At 38.0% G+C, this 21,402-nt stretch overlaps 2 protein-coding genes across 2 annotated transcripts; one reads left to right on the top strand and one right to left on the bottom strand.

The window, feature by feature from the left end:
* Nucleotides 1-3,833: 3,833 nt before the first annotated feature.
* ndrg1a (N-myc downstream regulated 1a) lies at nt 3,834-13,901 on the top strand. The gene is made up of 16 exons (XM_081377109.1): nt 3,834-4,006; nt 7,040-7,111; nt 7,222-7,257; nt 9,328-9,433; nt 9,581-9,701; nt 9,793-9,855; nt 9,942-10,002; nt 10,190-10,276; nt 10,364-10,420; nt 10,517-10,620; nt 10,704-10,766; nt 10,850-10,901; nt 11,074-11,121; nt 11,510-11,545; nt 11,795-11,846; nt 12,582-13,901. Exons 2-16 carry the CDS (start codon nt 7,055-7,057, stop codon nt 12,818-12,820), a joined length of 1,182 nt encoding a protein of 393 aa, XP_081233235.1. The 5' UTR covers nt 3,834-4,006; nt 7,040-7,054; the 3' UTR covers nt 12,821-13,901.
* On the bottom strand, nt 13,895-18,625 carry ccn4a (cellular communication network factor 4a). Its single transcript, XM_081377110.1, has 5 exons — nt 18,401-18,625; nt 16,636-16,927; nt 16,123-16,377; nt 14,790-14,983; nt 13,895-14,673 (listed from the first exon to the last, which is right to left on the bottom strand). Exons 1-5 carry the CDS (start codon nt 18,443-18,445, stop codon nt 14,374-14,376), a joined length of 1,086 nt encoding a protein of 361 aa, XP_081233236.1. The 5' UTR covers nt 18,446-18,625; the 3' UTR covers nt 13,895-14,373.
* Between the last annotated feature and the right edge of the window lie 2,777 nt (nt 18,626-21,402).

Below are 21,402 nucleotides of genomic sequence, written 5' to 3'. Positions count from 1 at the left end.
GATTTATAAAATCTGTCTGTCTGTCTGTCTGTCTGTCTGTCTGTCTGTCTGTCTGTCTGTCTGTCTATCTGTCTATCTATCTATCTATCTATCTATCTATCTATCTATCTATCTATCTATCTATCTATCTATCTATCTATCTATCTATCTATCTATCTATCTATCTATCTATCTATCTGACTAGGACAGATTATTACATTTGTGTCCTCAATATATTTGAAAAAGTCTTGACCTTTCATTAGAAAATAAGTTAACTTGGGTTTATGATCATGTGATCATGTGTCTTTGTTTTGACGCTGTGAGCATGTTGTGTGGACCGGAGAGGAAAGTCCTATGACTGGCTATAAGGTCAAAAGGTGGATAAAATGATTAACAGAGAGATCGCACTATAGCAAGGCAGCTGTGTCCATAATCGACCTCAGCAATGGAGTAATTATTACCACTGCCTTTGGCTCCAGTTTACTAAAAAATCAGTGGGCAAGTAATTTCTTCATTGAGTACTTATTTCACTTTATTTGCTCAACCTTCAAAGACACTTGGATACTTTCCTTCAGTGTTTATTTTTATAACCACTGTAAAGCATGAGCTTTGCACAAGGGCAAAACATCTCATTTGCATTTCTCAGCACTATGAGGTGAAACTTCCATCTTTATATTTCCCGAGAATTCAATTTTCAAGCATAGACTGCGGAAACTAAACTCTGTGGCAGATGAATCAGAAATTGACTATTTGAACTGTTTTTTTCTTTTTTTTCTCCAGAAATTCCAAACCCAGTTTTCCTGTTTGTTGTAACATCAATACCTGTGGCCCTCCTGTGGTGCAGAAGTCCTGTTTGGCCTCAACAGTTTCCCCATCTAGCCTACAATACATGGAAATATAACAGGTATACTATAGACTTATGTATGTTGTTGATTCATGCATGACACAAATAATTATCACCTTTCTAAACTGTTGTGTTGCAGTCCAGCAATAAAACCTAAAGATTTAGCTTGGACAAGATGGTTGCTGGTTACCTTGTAGTGTCGCCTTTGGCAAGTTGTTAGTGAATGAGTTTAGGTGCTGTTTGAAAGGTTATTTTCATGGAAAACAAAACAATGTCAGGTCAGAGCAATTTTCCCCTTCAGTAATCAGTTGCATCTTATCAGCAAAGGCAATGACCTGTAGCAAGAATGCAACCATGTTGTCAGGTCAGAGTTAAGTGGACATGGTGGATCAGAGGGAGTTTTCATGTAGGTGATCCCATGCATCCAGGCCCTTTGTATCAAGCGAATTTGCTCTGGTACAATAACACTTATGAAATCAATCCACTTTCACCTATTGGTGAAGACGAAGCTGTGAAAATAATTCATGCAGAGTGGTTTATTTGGCCGGGGAACGGCGCAGGGTGTGTCTGGTAAAAAAAAATGCTGTGAGAAACGAAGCAACAACTGTGTGTGCTGTGGTGGACCATTTGTAATGCTGTAACATTAGAGTAGAAATAGTCAGTAGTCAGAAAGTAGTACATTCTTTCACAGTGAAGAATTATGCCCTGCAATTTATGGCTGTAGTTATCGAGTAACTTTATCATAAGCATCAAAGTGAACTGAGTAGTAAAGTGCCCTTATAATTGTTTTGACAAGTATTGATGATGGAGATAAACTGATCGAAGATCAGAGAACAGCCTTTGTCAGAAATGACCTCTAAAAATATTATGCCTGTTCCAGTGGCACTTCCTCACAGCTGAGACATGATGAAGATTAAGACTTTGGTTGGACTTCTTTGGTTGTTTATATTGTCTGTTTATGAGCTGCTGTATGTGCTGTTCCACAACCCACGTTAATACATAATCCATAATACTTTGCTCGCACATGGAAGAGTTGGTCTTGGCACATCATTGCCTAGTTCATCATTTATTAACATCTACTTCATGACCTAATTCTGCAACTTGTTTATTTCATCTTCTGTGAATGAAACCATCACCTTTTGGTGATTTATCCACTGTTTAATACTTACAAAAATTACTATAAACTGCTTTAACGCACCCATTATACACTTTAAATAGTGTTTATTTACATTGTGTAACTTTAAGACGTCCTATTATCCTCTTTGGTAAATCAGTACGAGACACTGAACTGTAGCACCCGCTCTGAGGAACTACGTGATAGGTTGAGGTGAGGCCTACATTGCAGACTGCTGTCTCATGTCATGTGTGTCTGAATCATGGCTTAGTATGATTCATACTACATCTGACTACTGTTATTGCAGCACATACTACATCTGCACTAAAGCAGTTTAATGCAGTTTAAAGTCAGCATGAAACATTGTCTTTTCTCTTCTATTGTGATGTATGCTATAGTGAAACATCTTGAACATTGTAGAATTAGACAAGTCCGCGATGATAAGGGACAGGGGCAAGAATGTACTGTTCTCTTGTCAGTCAACATTTGTACATCAAACTAGCCCCCATTGACCTTTCAATACCTGAAAGAAAGGCGTGTGGGCCTTTGATACTGTTATAGTGATCCAGTGCCAGCTGTAATGTTCATTTGGATTATGTGGGCATTTCTGTGTGGTTTAAATGATAACATAAAGAATGTTCTGTCCTGTTGTTGGATGGCCAATGCAGAAAATGGCCTTTGGTTTTGAACCTCCTTTTATTCACTTGATTCGTCTGATGCCAAGAGCCTGTAGGACGAGAGAGGTCAGTGTTTTATCTGTTCTTCACGAGGAATCCAATGACCTTTGTGTTGTGCAAACCAGATACGAGCTGTTCAAGATGAATCCTGCTCTGTATTTCAAGTGCAAGGACATGAATAGAAGCCAATGTCATGAACCCAGATTTTGTGAAAACAGAGACCTGACAGAAAAGTGGGAAGTGTACACATTTGACACTCAAATAAACCACAGTTTAACAGAAAGTTCTGACATAACTGAATGATATCCTTTACATTATGTGCTATAACATTTCATTTAGAATGGCTAAAAGCTAGTTACTTGTCAATCTCTAATTTATAGCTCTATGACGTTATTAGTACTGCAGGAATCAAGTTTATATATATATATATATATATATATATATATATATATATATATATATATATATATATATATGAGACGGTAGTGGATGATTAAAAATGAGTGTAACACCAGACTCCATGAGAAACACTGTTCTGAGTACACAGAGATATGAACCTGCAGGTAAAAGTCCACAAACCTTATCAGTTATTATTCTCTTTAACCCAGTTTAGAACCCTGAGCAGCCAACTCTTTGATTCAATACGTATTTGCCTATAAATCTTAAAATCATAAAAGTTTATCTGGTTAACAATGGTTTCAGTATTTTTCCACAACACAATATGACCTGGCCGATTGCCCGGCTTTACATCAAACAACCCAAAATATCTGTGATCTCCTGACAGTTTTGATTTATGAAAAGTCTCTCATGCTGAACATAGCTTTAGAAGTCAATTCTATCTGCATTTACTTTCCCCTTTAATTCAGTTTGTGGTGTAAATTGTGCTTGAAAGTTGATCAGCATATTGGTAGTTCCTGAGCAATGTGTCCATTGTGAATGTGCTTGTTATCACTGCCTCAAATAAGCTAAACACAGTGAAAGCATTGTATTGTTAGATAGGGCACACACGCATAGATACAAAGGCATGCACTCTGAACAATAGGCTACTTTATTGATGTAAATTAATAACCAGTTTTGAAAGTATTCTGTATTATCAATATGCAATTAGTATTCATCTTGCAGGGACAGAAAAATACTTTTAGAATGTGAAAGATCAGTCCTATATTCAGTCATCATATCTCACGAAATGCTGTGAAAGAACGCATGACTCAATGAAGTTACCCAATAGAAGGAGGAGTGGGCAGGACTGACTAAACGCACATCTTTATAATTGCTTGCCTAAGTTCTACATCCTGTCGCGAGCAGCACGTAGTCAATTGTCACTCTCAAAATCAGCAAAAACCTTAAAGTTTTGTTGGACTTTCTTGTTTTTACCCTTGGGACAATCAACCGGTAAGTCATAAAAAGAGCTATATCATTCTTTTTTTATGTTACAATATGGCTGTTTCTTTATCTAATAAAACCGCAGACCGTGTGTAAAACATATCTGACATGATATCGAACAAAATATGTATTTATCAGCTTTGAAGAAAAGATACCCGGTTTAAACAGTATCAATAACAGCAACAATGAACAGTAAAAAGTAAACATATGCTATTATTGTACAGCGGTTTTTTTTTTGTCGTTTTTTTTTTAGCATTCCGCGCGTGCGTGTGATTGGCTGCACGTGCAGATGTCAACAAAGTATTGTGAGCTCGAGTGGTAAAATGAATATGAGCTGTACGATATCTACTAACAGTAATATTCACCTCACTGCCCATTTTGTATGTCTTTAAGTTTCATATCTGTCAAACTAAACTCAGTTTATGGAGCTTTCTCCTAATGACCTGAATCAGTTGTGTTACATGCAAAATGAGCTGTGTAGGTTATTGAGACCAGACATGAAAACCACAGAGACTAGATCAGAGACAACTTAGCTTAAGGGTTACATTTCATTTCACCTGACCCATATGAATAACATATCATTTGCACGATCAGACACAATATGTTGACTTAACTGTTTGTATTACTTTATTTTTTAGTCTTAACGGCCTATAGTTAAAATGCACTGTTAGACATTTGTGAAATTCTAATAATTTCAATGTCAGGTTTACTTATTTACTTATTCTCAAAGCAGATTGTAAAGATTCAATAGATTACTTTGTTGTCATATAAGTTTGAATTTTTCTTAGGAACTGAACATATTAAATATACAATTTGGAATATATCAAATATATAAATGCATGGATTTAACAAACAGTTTGAATTATAAACAATAATATTCAATTAGGTATGAATAGAAATATAAGTGACATGACATGAATGATTTAAACACTCTGAATTTGTCCTCTGCATTTAACCCTTCCATGTCCACCTCCTCACACATTAGGAGCAGTGAGTAGTGAACACACACACACTAGAAACCGTGGATGCACACACCCGGAGCAGTGGGCAGCAATTTTCTGTGGCGCCTGTGGAGCAATTGGGGGTTAGGGTTGCTCAAGGTCACCTCAGTCATGGAAGAGAGCGCTTTCCCACCTACATTTTTCCCACCGGTTTTGAGAATCGAATCCGCAACCTAAGTCCTAATCTATACCCATTAGGCCACAACTGCCACTTAAAATAATTATTTGCACAAAAGCAAAGCAGCATCAGAGCCACATCTGACACTTGGGCCTGAGGTGCATCAGAGCTGTGTTTTTTTTTTAAGAATTGCTTTATGTACTGTAGCCTCCTCAGAGCAGGCTGTATAGACATCTTTACTGATGTCAATATTGACATGACGGATAATGTATAAAACATGTATATCGATTATAAAGTTATGCAGACATGGCTGTAAAGATCAGAGATTATTGTCAGTTAGTGTTATAGGTCAACAAGTGTTATTGCTTAAACGTGAGAAGAAATTTTGTAAGAACGCAGCACCCCTGCAGTCATCGATCTAATGTGCATTAAGTTCAAAATCTATCACAATATAAGAATATAGGTCTACTTAACACATGCTTAATTCCAGATTTAATTCCAGGCTTCCAGATTTAGATCAATTGTGGATTTTAAGATTCCCGAAGATTAGGGAAGCAGTCTTTGTTTCTGCAGATGGGCTTAACTCTGATGATTCTGAAACTGTGATTGTAGTTACATTTTCAGACACAGTTAATTGAAATTTGGAAATCACTGAAAAAAAAAAGAAGAGGAAATGGTTATGGGAAGTGAAAGAAGCATTTCCCTCTCCTCTGTATGAAATACTGGTAGTGTATGTTCCAACATAAAAATAGTAACTGATTTTTAATGCAACAAAGCAACCAAAGTTAATGAAAACAAACATATGCACGTTCATACAAATATACAATGTATCCGTTATCCGTACCAATATTTAATTTAAGAGATTAGTAAGTCATGTTTACCATTGTAAACTGAAATGGAAACCTGGTCTGGTGAGATGGACAAGGTTTTCAAGTATAGTGAGTGTTCTAGGGTATGGGAAGGGCAGGATCTGTCCTTATGTTACTTCAGTTTATATCCTGCTGAGACATTACTGACACTGCCAACCACTCCCAGGTAAAAGATTAGTAAAGAGAGGCCATAAGGGCAGGTAACTGAAAAACAAGCAGGTGACCTACTTGCCAGCGGACCGTTACTTGTCGACTTTACTTAAATATTTAAAATAAAAAACATCTCATATTAAGCTCATTTCTTCTAGCTTGGTTAGTATTCACAAATAATTTCAGTTCTCACATGATTCTGGTCAGGAATGTGTGTAGGGGGCTTCTGTAGAAACGTCAGCAAATGATGGACCGCACAATCATGCTTTTTGAACCACAGGAATTCCTCTTGATAAACAGCTTGGCTTGGTTCCTAGAGCTCGTTTGTGAATTAGAAAATCAATTGCTGCCTTTTTATAGGGGCTTGGTACAGGAACACTCCTTGAACCTGTGGGATGATAAGACACAAAGGCTTTCATGCTGGGTTTGGAGCAGAGCTGGAAAAAAATGGCTAGTGTTTACGGGGTGGAGGGACTGCAGGAGCCATGGAAGCAGCTGTGTCTGTGGCTTCCTGTGTGTAGCGTCCAGACCCGCTACAGAGGAAAAGCCTGACATGTGACCTTTAGAAACCCCAGTCAGACAAAGAGCCTGTTCAAGCTCTCCTTCAATTTGCATGCACATCAACAGTCTTTTAGAAATGCATGATCTGTATCATGCAAAACAAATTGGGCTGTTTGGAAAAGCTAAGGATATAATAATCCTTTTTTAAAAACGCACACAAAGAAATGTATGCATAATGTGTGAAATGTGTCTGTTTTGCTGTGGTTAAACTCCAAAATTGCAAAAGCTGGATCTAAAACTGCAAATACAGAAAATCCTTCCTTGGAGGAAGTTAGCGGTAAATGATTTGAAGTGTTACTTGTTGTTATTTGTTGTGTTAATGTCAGCTTTTTCCTACCTCCAGGTGTCCTCGTTGAGAATGGATGAGATCCAGGTCGTTGAGTCAAAGCCTCTGCTTGTGGACAGGGATTTGCAAGTATGGGAAACACCGTTGTCTTGGTCAAGATTTGTAATGAATGTACATTTTTATGCATAAGAAAGTTGTGCACACGTATAGTATTAACTTACACTGTTTCTCTATTCTAGGGGTTAAGGGAGGCTGTCCAGCAGCTGGTGATTAAGGCAAGCATTTCATTTTGGGATTTTATTTGGATGGTTTTCTGCTTCTGTAATATATACACACACAGACACACACAAACACACATACAGATAGACTGGCCGGCCTAGCCTAGGTCCAGCAACTGCAAATGCACAGTCACCTCTCAACTTCAATCTTGATCTTGGAAAGGAAAGAGTATTATTGTTTGAGGACCGCAAGTATCTGACTGGCGAATTCAAGTTTAAAAGTTCAGACAAATAAGAAGATGCCAGACCATTCAATTCAACTCTATAACGCACTGGCGTTAATATTGGAGTAATATGTTCTTGTTTACGGACCCCAGTTAAAAATCTGTCTGCAGCATTTTGAACCATTTGAAGCCGTGACAGAGGACTGGGATATTCCAACATATAATGAAGTGCAATAATCCAAACGAGATGAGACAAAGTATGTATAACTCTTTCAAGATCTTTAAACTATAGGGAGGACTTTACTCTGGGCAGAAGTTTTTGCCAGTCATGACACCATGACATTACAACAGTTCTGAGATGCATCCAACTGGCCTTGCGTGCTGATCCTCACACAGATTAAAGTCCTGAAGTTTGGGTCATGTGCTCAATAAGAGTGTTCAGCTTCTAGATGAATGACGTGGGCTGCTGAGGGATACACCGGCCATCTGCCTGAGCCGCTCACGTAGGCCTCGTCCCGTTTAAAGAGATTAGTGCCAATAGGGAGACAACATATGTTTGTGTTCAGTCACTATACAAAGCCAGGGTGTTAATGTCCTTGTCAGTGTTAAAGATGTTAGATGTAGCAGCTTGTGCTTCAATTTGAGGCAGCTGAAAGTAGTTTCTACAACGTCAGTCAGTTGATCTTTGACTGGAGACCTGCACTCAAAGACTTTTCTCAATGAATCTTGCAGTGCATGGTGGTTATTTGTCATTGTTTGTCACTAGTGTTAAATTAACTTTAAGAAAGTTAAATTGAAAGTTAAAGTTCAATCCGTTGGAGATGATTTATGATTTGTTGGTTTTAGTGGTTATGCAGCTTCCATTTTGAAATATGGGAAAACGTAAAGAAATACAGAATCTCATTGGGAAATGTTATTTTAGTCAAGTTGTGGCCTTTCAAATGTACTTTAGTCATTTCTTTTAGACTGAAAAATGAAAGAAATATTACAAGTAGCAGCAGAAATTGGCCATGACCATGTGCTGAGCTTCTATGTTGCTCAATTTACTTGAAGACAACCATTATTCAGTGTGAACCGCCACCTCAATCATTCCATTATAGTTTGGCTGCACATGCCCAAGTTTCCGATGGCCTAGAGTTGGCTACTCCAAGCACCTGACACAGGCTGATCCAATTTACGGATGTCGTTAACTAGAATTAACTTGTTTTGATCTTGGTGCAAAGCATGCTGGGAGCATGGGGCTTATGTCGAGCAACAGCAACAGGGGTATAAAACCCTGCGCACAGATGAATATTAGCAAAGTGCCACAGGAGCTTACTTCCAATCGGATCTTATATTCATTCACATCATTTCTACTAATTACTGATTTACTAATAGTAATTTACTAAGCTGGCAGCCATGGTTCTGGAAGACTCTGAAATGGAATTAGTATTCGAGATTGAAGTCGCTGTGAGTAGAAGCCTTCATCTTGCTTTTTGCTCATACATTTTAGGGATTTCATTGACCATTTTTGTTGTCTTAGTGGTTCAAAGGGTTTTGACAGAAAGGAATTACTTTGTCAGTCATAATCGGGGTTTGATGCTTTGTGAAATCAGATGGATAGTTTTCATGGACTGTGAGCTTTAGATTTATAACCAGTGCATAGAGCGTTAAAATGTTTGCAGTTGGTCTGTGGTTTATTTGCAGACAGGTTTCAACTTGTGCTTGCCCTTAAATGTTTCATTAAATTTGCACGGCTACTCTTTTAAAACGGTCACAAAACTGAAGGGTGTTAATTACACAGAATAAACATTCACAAGCTGTCATTGAGATATGCGCTAGTGGAGTAAATTGAGCCGCAGATCAGATTAATGCTGCTTATGATGGTTCTGCAGATGCTGATAAGCATTGTCTTGTCATGTAGGAACATGATGTGGAGACTCCATATGGCAGAATCCACTGTACCATGAAAGGAGTTCCTAAGGGTGACCGGCCCGTCATTCTCACCTTCCATGATATTGGACTGAACCGTAAGCTGTTCTACAACTTAAACTATATCTCCAATCATAAAACTGTTGAAAATGTCCCTTAAATCTTTTTATTTTGCTTTACAAAATAATCAAGAGGTTCTTCGTAAGTATAAAGGCTTTAATGGATATATTATGCTTCTCCAATAGACAAAAGCTGCTTTGAACCCTTGTTCAGCCATGAGGACATGCAAGAGATCATGCAGCACTTTGCTGTGTGTCATGTAGATGCACCAGGGCAGCAAGAGGGAGCTAACACCTTTTCCACTGGGTGAGTTATAATACATTTTTTGGACGGACAAGTGGATATCAATAAATTAATGCTGAAATATAATATTTGACTTTTGTGTATGTATATATAGATATGAGTACCCTTCCATGGACCAACTGTCTGAGACTCTTCCATCAATCCTTAAACATTTTGGGTGAGGTGTTTATTTTATTATTTAACAGCTTAAGGTAGATTTCAGATTTTTGTTTAATCCTAAACTGATTTTCTTAAATCCCACAGACTGAAGAGTGTGATTGGCTTGGCTGTTGGAGCAGGTGCTTATATCCTTGCCAAGTTTGCTGTGAGTTTGATTTCTTTTTTGATTTTTATTAAGTGATTTCAAGTTTTAATTAAACCAGGATAAAGAGAGTTTCTTTCCCTGTGGATTTTGGCATTCATTTGGCTAGTTTAGCTGCTGAGGAATGTCCCAAAAATACTTTTTTATTAAATAAATGTGTTTAGATAAAATACTGAAATTTCTTTTTCAGTTGAATTACCCTGCTATGGTGGAAGGCCTTGTCCTAATAAACATCAACCCATGTGCTGAAGGCTGGATGGACTGGGCAGCACATAAAGTGAGCGCTAACCACTCAAATTCAGAATTTATATAGCGTTTCAAGCTTTTGTGTCTGTCATGGGCTCATTATTCGCATATCTTACAGATCACTGGTTGGACTCATGCCATGCCTGACATGCTCATCTCTCACCTGTTCGGAAAGGTAGGTCAAGTTTAAGGTCTGACCCAACTTAGATAAATTTTTTTAGTTAATGAGTTTATATTAACATGAATGGGTTTATTATTGTTATTTCTCCAGGAGGAAATCCAACAGAACCATGATCTCATTGGCAGGTACCGTCACCACATTGTGAATGACATGAACCAGTTCAATCTGGAACTCTTTATCAAGTCCTACAACAGGTAAGCATAATACCAAAACTAAAATGTCTTGCTAAAAAGCAATGTTCGTTGACATTTAATCAATGTTTTCATCCACTTCACAGCCGCAGAGACCTGGAAATCGAGAGGCCTGTACCCGGTGGCCACGTCAATGTCAGAACTCTAAAGTAAGTCTGAAACTGTTTAAAAAAACGTTTTGAGAATGTAGGATGGATTTCCTATAGTCATGACTTTGTCACACTGTTTTTAGATGTCCTACACTCCTGGTGGTTGGAGACAGTTCCCCTGCAGTGGATGTTGTGGTAGGTTTAAATTTAATCCAGGACTACTTCACTTCATTTTATTTGCCATACATGTAAGATTAAAATGTATTTGTTTTTTAAATTTTTTATTTTTATTTTTAAACCTGCACACTGTTGTTTTATATCTGTTGCATGTATATTTAGTAGTTTAAAATGTCCTTTTTCTGTACAGGTTGAGTGCAACACAAAGCTGGACCCGACCAAAGCCACACTGCTTAAGGTGAGTGGCCTCCAGTGAAGCTGGCAGGTACTTATAGAACACATGGAAAAGTCGGTGCTGATAAGATTCCGATAGCTCAGCATTATCTAGTGACTAATTTACCCATGTAGAGCAGAAGCGGTCTACACTGGCCAGCTTCGGGGCTGATTTTTACCTCAGCTGACCTAATTTTCCACAGCACACCCTCAGGTAGACTAAGAATTAGGTTTATGGTGTCTGAAATGACCTATTTATCACCGATAAGTGCTGAGACCAGTGGAGTTAATGGAGCACTAGGTGTTTTAGACACCTGCATGAATGGCAGAAACGGAAATGAGAAACGAGCAGTGACGCATTTGTGTTTTCCCTGCATTTTAACTAACACTTCATGTGCCTCTTCTTTCTTCAGATGGCTGACTGTGGAGGCTTGCCCCAGGTCGACCAGGTGTGTATTTCTAAAGTTTATGATCATTTAGATTAATTTACAAGTTTGCTCAAGGTACAGGATGATCATTAGGGATGAAGCGCGCACTAATCTCATTACGGACGGCAATGGCACAGTTCTAATTCTCAGATTGCCACCTGCTGCTACCAGCTGTTAGAATCCATCCTGTTTCTCAACATGTACTTAGTGAAATCTGTTTTCCACCTCGACCTGATTAGCTGTTTCTGTCTCCTTTTATTGTCTCCTTAGCCTGGGAAGCTAACAGAGGCTTTCAAGTACTTCATTCAGGGCATGGGTTACAGTAAGTATTGTTGTTGTATTTTTGTTCAGTATAGTCTGTATTTTACCATGCAGCTGTGTCTTTATATCAAAATACCCATGACGCACTGGCTGAACTCGTTTGTTCATGTGAAATTCGTGTACAAATAACAATATATACGACAGGGCTGTGCTGCCCTCTAGAGGTGTGATTTAAATTTCAACCTGACTTGTTGCTCAATTCTACCTTTTCTTAAAGTGTGTAATTTTGAAAAGTTGTCTAACAACTTCGGGATCAGCAAGTTCAATTAATACTTTTATTCACCTAGGACACAGTAAACTGATCAAAAGTGACATTTATAATGTTAAAAAGACAAAATTTCTATTAATCAAAAAAAAAAATGCACCAGTTTTCACAAAAAATATGAAGCGGGACAACTGTTATTAATAATAAATGTCTCTTGAGCAGCAAATCAGAAGGATCATGTGACACAAACTAGAGTAATGATGCTGAAAATCCAGCTTTGCCATCACTCAATAAATTACATTTTAAAATACATTAAAAAGAAAACGGTTGAAAGAATAATTACCAATTGTACTGTATTTTTGATCAAATAAATGTAGCCTTGTTGAGCATAAGAGAAATCTTTCAAAATCATAAAATATATTCCCAACCCCAAACTTATTAATATTAAACTTGGAGACTTGTGATTTAACATAATGCATACATCAGATACTTTCAAATATGTATCCTAATCTGTCTTCCTCTGCCTCTCAGTGCCCTCTGCCAGCATGACCCGCCTGGTCCGTTCCCGCACAGCATCCGGATCCAGCATCACCTCCTTTGATGGGAACCGCAGCAGGTCGCACACCAACGAGGGCAACCGCAGTCGCTCCCACACCAATGAAGGCCGCGCTCGAGCCCACACCTCCGAAAACCAACGCGGACGTTCGCACACCGACAACATGGACAGTTCTGTGGACCAGGCTCCCAAGTCCACCGAAGTGTCCTGTTAGACTGGTGACCTTGTCTCCGGTCCATCTCACACATGCATTAACCTCTCTGTTCTGACTGTGCTGCACTGCCACTAACTACCCACGCAACAAGACTGCCGCATGTTTCCCTCAGGGGTCCCTCAGGCACCATTTTATTAGTCAGAGAGCATTTACGCCAAAGTGTCTTGTGTTTAAGACGATTTCTTGGGGGAAACGCCGAGGAAGGAGTGGCTAGGGTGGACGGAGGAGAGTTATTTCTTTTTTTGCACCCTGCGCAATGGCTGTCTTGTTGTTGTTAGAGGCAATGCAGCACAGAGACGTCGTGATGGTCATCATCAAAGCATACTGGGCACTGAGAAGGGCACATGTTTGTAAATTTATGTTGATCTCTAGTGTGCGATTTAATTTCTTCTCTCAAGTTATTACACACCACACCTTTTTCAAGCTAGTTTGAGTGCATAATTAATTTGTATAATCTGTATATGTTGAAATGGACCTCACTGAATGGAAAAGGGATGGGTTGACCACAGAGTAGAGATGGTGGAATTTTTTTCATGATGTTAACCTACCTTATAAAACTAAGGTTTAAGCTCCCAGTGTGTTAATTTTTAATTTTCCTGTGTGTGTCCCATTATTCTGGGTTATATTTGTAACTCAGTAAATTATGCTCTTAAAAAGTGATTTTAAATGATTTTTATTGATCAAATGTTTTAATATTAGTTTAAATTCAACAAAACAATTTGTAGATATAAGGATACAGGATACATGACTGTATATGAGTGATTTTTTTTGTTTGTAACTGATGATTTCTATGCAATCAAGCACAACAGAACAAAATGTGCCATGGAATCCTCTACTTGGACTGGATGTTTTTTTTCTCAAGGCTTTGAAAGAATAAAGCGAAGGATCACTTGGAAAGAGAGAGAAATATAAGCAACACACCTGCTCGTCCACGCACACTAAAACAAATGCTTGCAGCTTGGTTAGGCACCTCGCTTTGTAAAGATGTAAAACAACCTGATGCACTGCATTTTTAATGGAATAACAGTTTGTATTTATTAAATAAAAATAAAAAGCTGGTTACTCAGTTTTTTTGGGTCTTTTTATTTGATAACTGTGTCCATAAACAACGTTATAGTATATGGAAGGTCAAACTTTATAAGGCATAACTCGCTCCAAGGACAAAAAAGGTGCGAAATTACAAAAAGCAATATAGATTTCTTCTTTACATGAACTTTGCATAAATTAATACCTCTACCTACAGAAGTCAACAAGAACTTTTCCTTTTACATATCTATTACTTACATAATTTGTACAAAAGGATATATTTGTCATAAAAAAAAACAATCTTGGTTGAAATAACCTAACAAATAATGTGAATAATTTGGTTGCAAGAGGCCACAAAGTCTTAAAAAAGCATATATTAGGAAATGTCAGTTTATTTCCAATAGGAAAAAAAGTCTCATACAAGAAAGAATGATGATTGTCGATTAAATATTAACAAACTGAAGAAAAACAAATCTGTGGCTTTCACCCAAATCTTAATATTGACTTTTCTGCACGATTTTGTACACTCAGTTTCCAATCTCTCTTCTCTCGTGGTACTGCTCTAGATCTGTAAATATGTCATTGGGGTTCTTACAGCTCAGGTTGCAGAAGCAGGCGTTAATCCACATGACCTGCCAGGTGAAGCCGGATCCGTTTGGGCACTGAAAGTCCACCTCCACGGTCTTCGATTTGAAGGGGATGCAGCAGCGCTCATCTGTACACACTCCACAGTATTTGGGCCGATATGTTTTTGTACTAGTGCAGCCAGACATGGTGAAGTTGTGTGGCCTCTCCACCTTGTAGATGTTCAAGCACTTCTTTCCAGGCTTGTGGAGGGTCAGAAAATATCCTTTTATACACTATAGTCATTCATATCGCTCTCTTTTTGAAATTTGTTATTCATCATATTACAATAAATCTGATGTCTGCGCTCTTGTTGTACCTTGATGTGCTTTGTGATGTCCACTTCGCAAGGCCGGATGTTGCAGAGCCTGCTCTCTTTGGCCATCTGGCACTGCTTGTTGTTGTTGGTTATTCGTAAAGACACTCCACGGCCACAGGTCTTTGAGCAGGGACTCCAGGAGGTTGTCTGGGTCACACAGTTCTTGTTCCAGCTGTCCTTTATACTAGACAGGGCTGCAAGAATGCAGAGAAAACAATGAATGCTTTCTTCATTCGTGAGATTTAAAAATGATTTATATACTACCATTCCAGTTTCCTTTCATTCAGCAAGGATGGATTAAACTGATAAAAAGTGACAGTAAAGACATTTATAATGTTACAAAATATTTCTATTTGAAATAAATGGTGTTACTTTCTATTCATAAAAGAATCCTGAAAAAAAAAGTGTATCACAGACTGTTCCCTGCTTTTAACATTAAGAATAATAATAGCTGTTTCTTGAGCATCAAATCAGCATATCAGAAAGATTTCTGAAGGATCATGTGACACTGAAGACTGGAGTAATGATGCTGAAAATTCAGCTTTGCATCACAGGAATAAATTACATTCTAAATTGTATTTTAAAACTGTATTTTTGATCAAATATATGAAGCCTTCTACAGACTAGTGTGCATTTACGTTATATTTAATATAACTGATCATGACTACAAAATTTATATTTAATATAGAAATTTCCGTGACTTTTCCAGGTCTGGAACCACAAGTTTTCTATCTTACTGTAAAAAAAAACAGCAGTTTCCTTGTAATATTCTGTTGGCAACATGTTTTAATTGAAATAAAAATAAAAATCACTGGGGAAAAAAAGACATCCTTATATAGTGATATACAGGTGAAACTCGAAAAATTAGAATATCGTGCAAAAGTTAATTTCAGTAATTCAACTTAAAAGGTGAAACTAATATATTAAATAGACTCATTACATGCAAAGTGAGATATTTCAAGCCTTTATTTGTTATAATTTTGATGATTATGGCTTACAGCTTATGAAAACCCCAAATTCAAAATCTCAGAAATTTTGAAAATGTTCATAAGCTGTAAGTAAGCCATAAATAATCATCAAAATTATAACAAATAAAGGCTTGAAATATCCCACTTTGCATGTCATTTTCTATATATTAGTTTCACTTTTGCACGATATTCAAATTTTTGAGTTTCACCTGGATATATTTTTGGTAACTGATGCTAATCACAACACCACAAGTAAAAGAAGACAACACAAATCCCTTTATGTTATCTCTTAATTATGCAGATCAATTCTTATCTGCCCAGAATGAGTTTTCATTCAACTGCAGGACAGACACCTGAGATCATACCGGCCATTGTGTGTCGTGGCGCTGTCTTGCGCCCCCTCCTGGACTCGTCACAGATCCACAGCTCACAGCAGCGGCCGGGGATTTGAACTCGCCGTGGGTTTTGGCACCAGACCCTGGGGGGCTGAGACTCATTACACAGCGACACACATCCAATCGCCCCATTTACACATAGACACTTGTATTTGCAATTGGGCTGAAAGCTATGGCCGTTGCGATAGATCACACCATTGTGCTCACAGCCAGTGCCTGGCAAATCTGGACATCGAAAGAGAGCAAAATGAGTTAAGTCAAGTTTATCACATCCAAGGTGTATACAATACCAAGAAAAGCATGTGGTGTTTTATATGGAAGCGTATGCTAAAAGGTGAAGAGAATGAATTCTGCTAAGTGCTCAGCGTCTTGGTTTATCTGGGTTCCGCCACCTTAATCCAAGCTTTAAATCTTCATCGTAATCTAATCTAAGAGCGGAACACAGTGTTAATAAGAAGGCTGTGTTAGTACAATGACACTTACACGCACATACTCCTTTTTCGTACCTAGGCTTGTCTGCGCTGTAATCACAGTAAAGGCCACGATGATGGTCACAGTTCTCTTTCTCGTTGCAAACCTCGCCCACCTGTTTGGCACATGCTTGGCAGCAATCGCAGCCATCCGTGATCAGGCTAACACCTGGCGGACAGGTGGGGGGAGTTTCAGGGCATTCGCAGGGCCATTGGCAGTACTGGGTGCGATTATAGGGCTCCGGGGACACGGGCTCTGGGGTGGACAGCATCTTAGAAGAATCCTGGGAAAATGCCCTGTGAATCTACAAGACACAAAGTCCCAACAGATTCCTGTTTCTGACACATTTAGGCTTTTGTTTGTCTTTCCCTCAAGTTCCCTCCTGGCTACAGACATTGTGAAAAATGAAGCGTTTATATATCCTCACTACATGATTTAGTCTTAGGTGACACAGATAAACATCTTCATTTGTTGTTATTCATCTCAGACGTGTAAAACATTTCAATTTAGCCTCTAAATGCAGTTTATGCTGCCATTTATAATCGGAATCTATGTAGCTTCATTACTCGCCAATACATAAGACACTACTATATCTCAGAGCAATGAACCAGTTCTAATTACACTTCCCTGCATGTATCAAATTATAATAGAAATAGACTTGTTGTCGGTTTGTGGATCTCAATTTGTACTGGCAAATTATTGCACATCAAGTCAAGAAACAAATAGAGTTAATGGGTGAGTAGACAATGTAACTTGTTTTTGTACCCCATCAATTATGGTAGTCAAACTGACGTAAATAATGGAGTTTTAAAGGACAGGTCATGATGATAAATAGACCTCTTGAAGTTGACTGCTTTAGGCCCTCGTGTTTGATTAACATGACTGATTGATATGGCAACACACACAAAGTAAACCGAGGGCTCCTTAACCTTTGACCTCTTATAGCTTGTGTGAGATTAGCAGCAGATAGTTGCCATAGTTCATATAATTGAGGCATGAGAATGCTGTCAGTGTGGCAGTATCTAAAACACAGAGGATGGCTGTCATGTTCAAAGACAAAATGGAGCGAACTAAGCTTTAAAAACGCCAAATGATTCAAACCAATAAGAGCATTTCTCTGAATACTCGCTATCTTCTTGACAAACATGCTCGTTTCAGTCCACAGGGTGGCAGTGTAGTCTCACACATCACAATGTCATGCGTTCTCATTGCATTCCTTAAATGCGTGAAACATTAGGTCATTTGTTAAGAATGCATGTCACATATTTTAAGCGCATTTAAATTTTAATTATGTGGATTCTTTTTAAAAAATGTGATGAAAAAAAAAAATGAAAATAAGGGGATTAGAACTACTGATGCCAAAACTGTTATGTAATAACGTCTGATATAAGGAAGGGGTCTCATTTTAAACACTTATTAGAGAGTAGAATATATTTGAGAATAATTTTAAGCTGCTCTAATATAGTTCTTTTTTATATTAATGTTATTTTACACAGAAAATAAATAATATTATAATAAAATGTTTTTAATTCAATTTAATCAGGTATATACATAGGTAAAATCAATTGTAATGTGCAGGCAGTACCTGTCTGCTAACACAAATTCAAATATTATTCATTAATATTTTTTTCCTACCGCATGTTTGTTTTGTCTCCAAATAACAAATATCAACTGCATCTCGTGGCTGATGGCTAGCACATATATAACTGCATGCGTTTATTACGAGTTCAATGTGGGTTAAATAAATAACCCTTAAATAAATAATTATGTTTCTTACCTGTGGTACACAAGCAAGAAGAACCCACAACAGAAGCCAAGTCATCACTGATGCCGAGTGATAAATGCATTGAATCCAGAGTTAGATGGTGCTTAAAAAATTGCCCATACGCGAGACGGATCCATTCATTTGGTGACCTGAGAGTATACGCGCGCGCGCGTGCACACAGACAGACACACACACACACACACACACACACACACACACACACACACACACACACACACCGCGTTGCTGCTGCTGTAAAAGTGTTCATACTCAAGATCCTTAATGACGTCAAAACCGAAATGCTCACGTGTTTGCCCAAACCAGCTTGCAAATTCTGTAAATTTATCCAAAGTGTTTCATCGCATCTTAAAAACTTATTTTTAACGTGTAATTTTAGATGTTTATGTGTGATAATGTGAATAAGTTTTAAAAATATATATATATTTTTGTACTGTTTAAATCGGTTGAAACGTAGCCTATATTTAAGCAGTAGCCTATATTATAATAAAGTGCAGGGCTGCCAACTTTTGAGTGTAGCTTGGAGTGAGAATTATGGAAATGGAGGGGTATAAAAAAAAACCTTGCATCGCAATAAGTGTATGATTGTCAAAACATTTAGTTTTTATTATTGCTTGACACAAATTGCATGATTTCAATTCAATTCTTGAGATTCGATTCCGATCTCGATTCAATTTCGATTCATTTGGATAAATATTAGCCTATAGGTAAAGATAGGCTAATATTACGTTCTCGAATTAAAAAAAATCTCACCAAATGCTGTAAACATAAAGAAAGCCCTCTTAGCTGGATTATTATCTAGCCAACTAAGGTGCTGGTCAATAAAGGGCTTTTATTCTGAGGTAAATGTTATGTGACAGGCTGCTTCGCGATTTTTTTCTCTGCGTGAGAAAATGGATGTGAGGCGTGAGACCGTGTGAAAAGTTTGTGTACCGTGAATAAGTCTTATTAATACTTATTCACGATACAGCACAAGCCTCAAGTATCTTATTGCTTTTATAAAACGGTTACCACACAATATTAAAGGCAAAAATATGTATCAATGAAACGTTCAGGAAGTAAATCACTAAAAGCCTTCCTTCCGCTGGAAATAAAATAGTCCCTGACTGTGAACAGCAACAGAGGTTATATTATTTCGCCATTAGTTGCCGACAAAGACTGTCTTTATGAGTGAGTCAGTCAGAAGAGAAGACAGAAATGAAAGGACTGAAACTTGTTGTGAACACGGGTAAGCAAGACACAACTGACAAATGATCGCGTGTTGTCAGGACAAGGGAAAACCCCTTAACCGTTAAAAGGACAAGATATCACAGACATTTTTATTACGAATATAAGACTGACCTGAAGGAAATGCAGGTACACTCACTTCTTCATCTATCAAAATACTCTATAAGCTTCAATTAACAATATCAATGAGAACTAGAATGTACATTTCCTGTAGAAAATGTTAGTGGTTCTTGCAGAGGCAAAAGTCGGCACTGGGCAGATGCGACGTGTTTGAACGATTGCAAGAGAGAAACAACCATGTCTTTTCGATGATGTGGAGCTGAAATATGGCTTCTAGGCTAGGCTATATCCCAGGTAGCAAACAGACGTTGGGCCAACGTCAATATTGGTTGGTTACGTTGGCCCAACACAACAACAGACGTTGGGCCAACGTCTGTTTGCTACCTGGGATGTTGCAATATGGTTGCTAGGTGGCTCTAAACAGTTGCTAGGGTGTGGTTATAAAGTTACCATGGTGATATTTACAGACTGGTTTCTGCCCAAAACAAAAGACCCCGCCCCCATGTCTGTACAATGTTCTGGTGCTGAGATCCAAATATAAGATTTCACAAATGTGCCAATAATAAGTCTCTAAATGGTTGCAAAGGTGTTCTGGATAGTTGCTAAGGTGTTGCTAGGCGGTTGCTAGGAGGTTGTTAGGGTGTTCTGGCTGGTCGCTATGGTGTTGCTAGGTGGTTGGTAGTTGTCACAGGTGGTTACTGTGGCGCTTTATAGAATTCTTAACATGTTCTTAGCCTGATTTAGCACTTAACTAATCGCAATTACCATGTAGCTACTGTTAACGTGTAGCATTATGGAAGTGCCGTTTACTAGCCTGAGTCAAAAGAGCCTACGCTCAACTCTATACAATGTATAATAAGTTACATGTTTTTGTCATTAAACGCTCTTGTGTGTTCGACTAGCAGCTACGTTAATTTCTTACGCATCTGGTTATCTGCATCTCACCCCAAAGCCTCCGTTGCTAATTCCAATTCCAAAATACTAATAAATGCATAACACACTATAAATAATAAATGCAAAATACACTATAAAAAATTGGTCGTTTTTATCCTATTGTTTACTTTATTTTTTGCTCGGTCAGTGTCACTGTGGGTTTTAGGTCTGTGGGCTGTAAAGACCTATGAAATAACTGAAATCATTTGGCGAAGTGATATGGAACTGTCTGTTCCATATCAATACGCCGATCAAGATCTGCCTGGAACTACTTTAGCCTGCGTTTCCCTGAAAATAATTGTTCAGACGTTCGTCAACCAATCAGCATTCAACAGCCTCATAGTATAAACACAAGACATATAAACATGGCTTAAGCCTCCAATTCCATAACTCCCTGAGAATAGCAGATACACAGAAGCACATTTTTGTCTTTCTCTGTGAGAACTTTTTTTTTTTTTTTTTTTTTCTGAGAAAAAAGAAAAAGGGAGTGGGCTTAAAATGAAAAAGAGTAGGCTAAATGTTCCTTTGCTCTATTCAAACCCTGATATAATGGCTTTCCACTTTGGCACAGTATACAAAATTCCAATGTGAAGTTCAAATACCACTCACTTGTCCCTGAAGAGTACTGTATTTCATGTTTCTGGGGAATACATTATAAAACATTACTCTATTGTGTATTTCTCAGGTCTGTGTTAAACTGACCACTTATGGTCTCTTTAAAGTAGACTTGAGTTTATTGTCAGTAAATTGCACTTCATTCCACCAGATGGCCAGAT

Source organism: Scardinius erythrophthalmus (assembly GCF_964197995.2).
Source record: "Scardinius erythrophthalmus genome assembly, chromosome: 10".
Classification (NCBI taxonomy): domain Eukaryota; kingdom Metazoa; phylum Chordata; class Actinopteri; order Cypriniformes; family Leuciscidae; genus Scardinius; species Scardinius erythrophthalmus.
This window is presented reverse-complemented; position numbering and strand designations above follow the sequence as displayed.

What these genes read in the sequence shown, in the direction of transcription:
- ndrg1a (XM_081377109.1), top strand. Translation starts at nt 7,055, where the DNA reads ATGGATGAGATCCAGGTCGTTGAGTCAAAGCCTCTGCTTGTGGACAGG. An exon ending in TCAATCCTTAAACATTTTGG is followed by an intron (nt 9,856 to 9,941) that starts GTGAGGTGTTTA and finishes TAAATCCCACAG; the next exon opens with ACTGAAGAGTGTGATTGGCT. An exon ending in GCTTGCCCCAGGTCGACCAG is followed by an intron (nt 11,546 to 11,794) that starts GTGTGTATTTCT and finishes TTGTCTCCTTAG; the next exon opens with CCTGGGAAGCTAACAGAGGC.
- ccn4a (XM_081377110.1), bottom strand. Translation starts at nt 18,445, where the DNA reads ATGACTTGGCTTCTGTTGTGGGTTCTTCTTGCTTGTGTACCACAG. An exon ending in CGAAAAAGGAGTATGTGCGT is followed by an intron (nt 16,378 to 16,635) that starts GTAAGTGTCATT and finishes TTCGATGTCCAG; the next exon opens with ATTTGCCAGGCACTGGCTGT. An exon ending in GCCACGACACACAATGGCCG is followed by an intron (nt 14,984 to 16,122) that starts GTATGATCTCAG and finishes GCATTCTTGCAG; the next exon opens with CCCTGTCTAGTATAAAGGAC.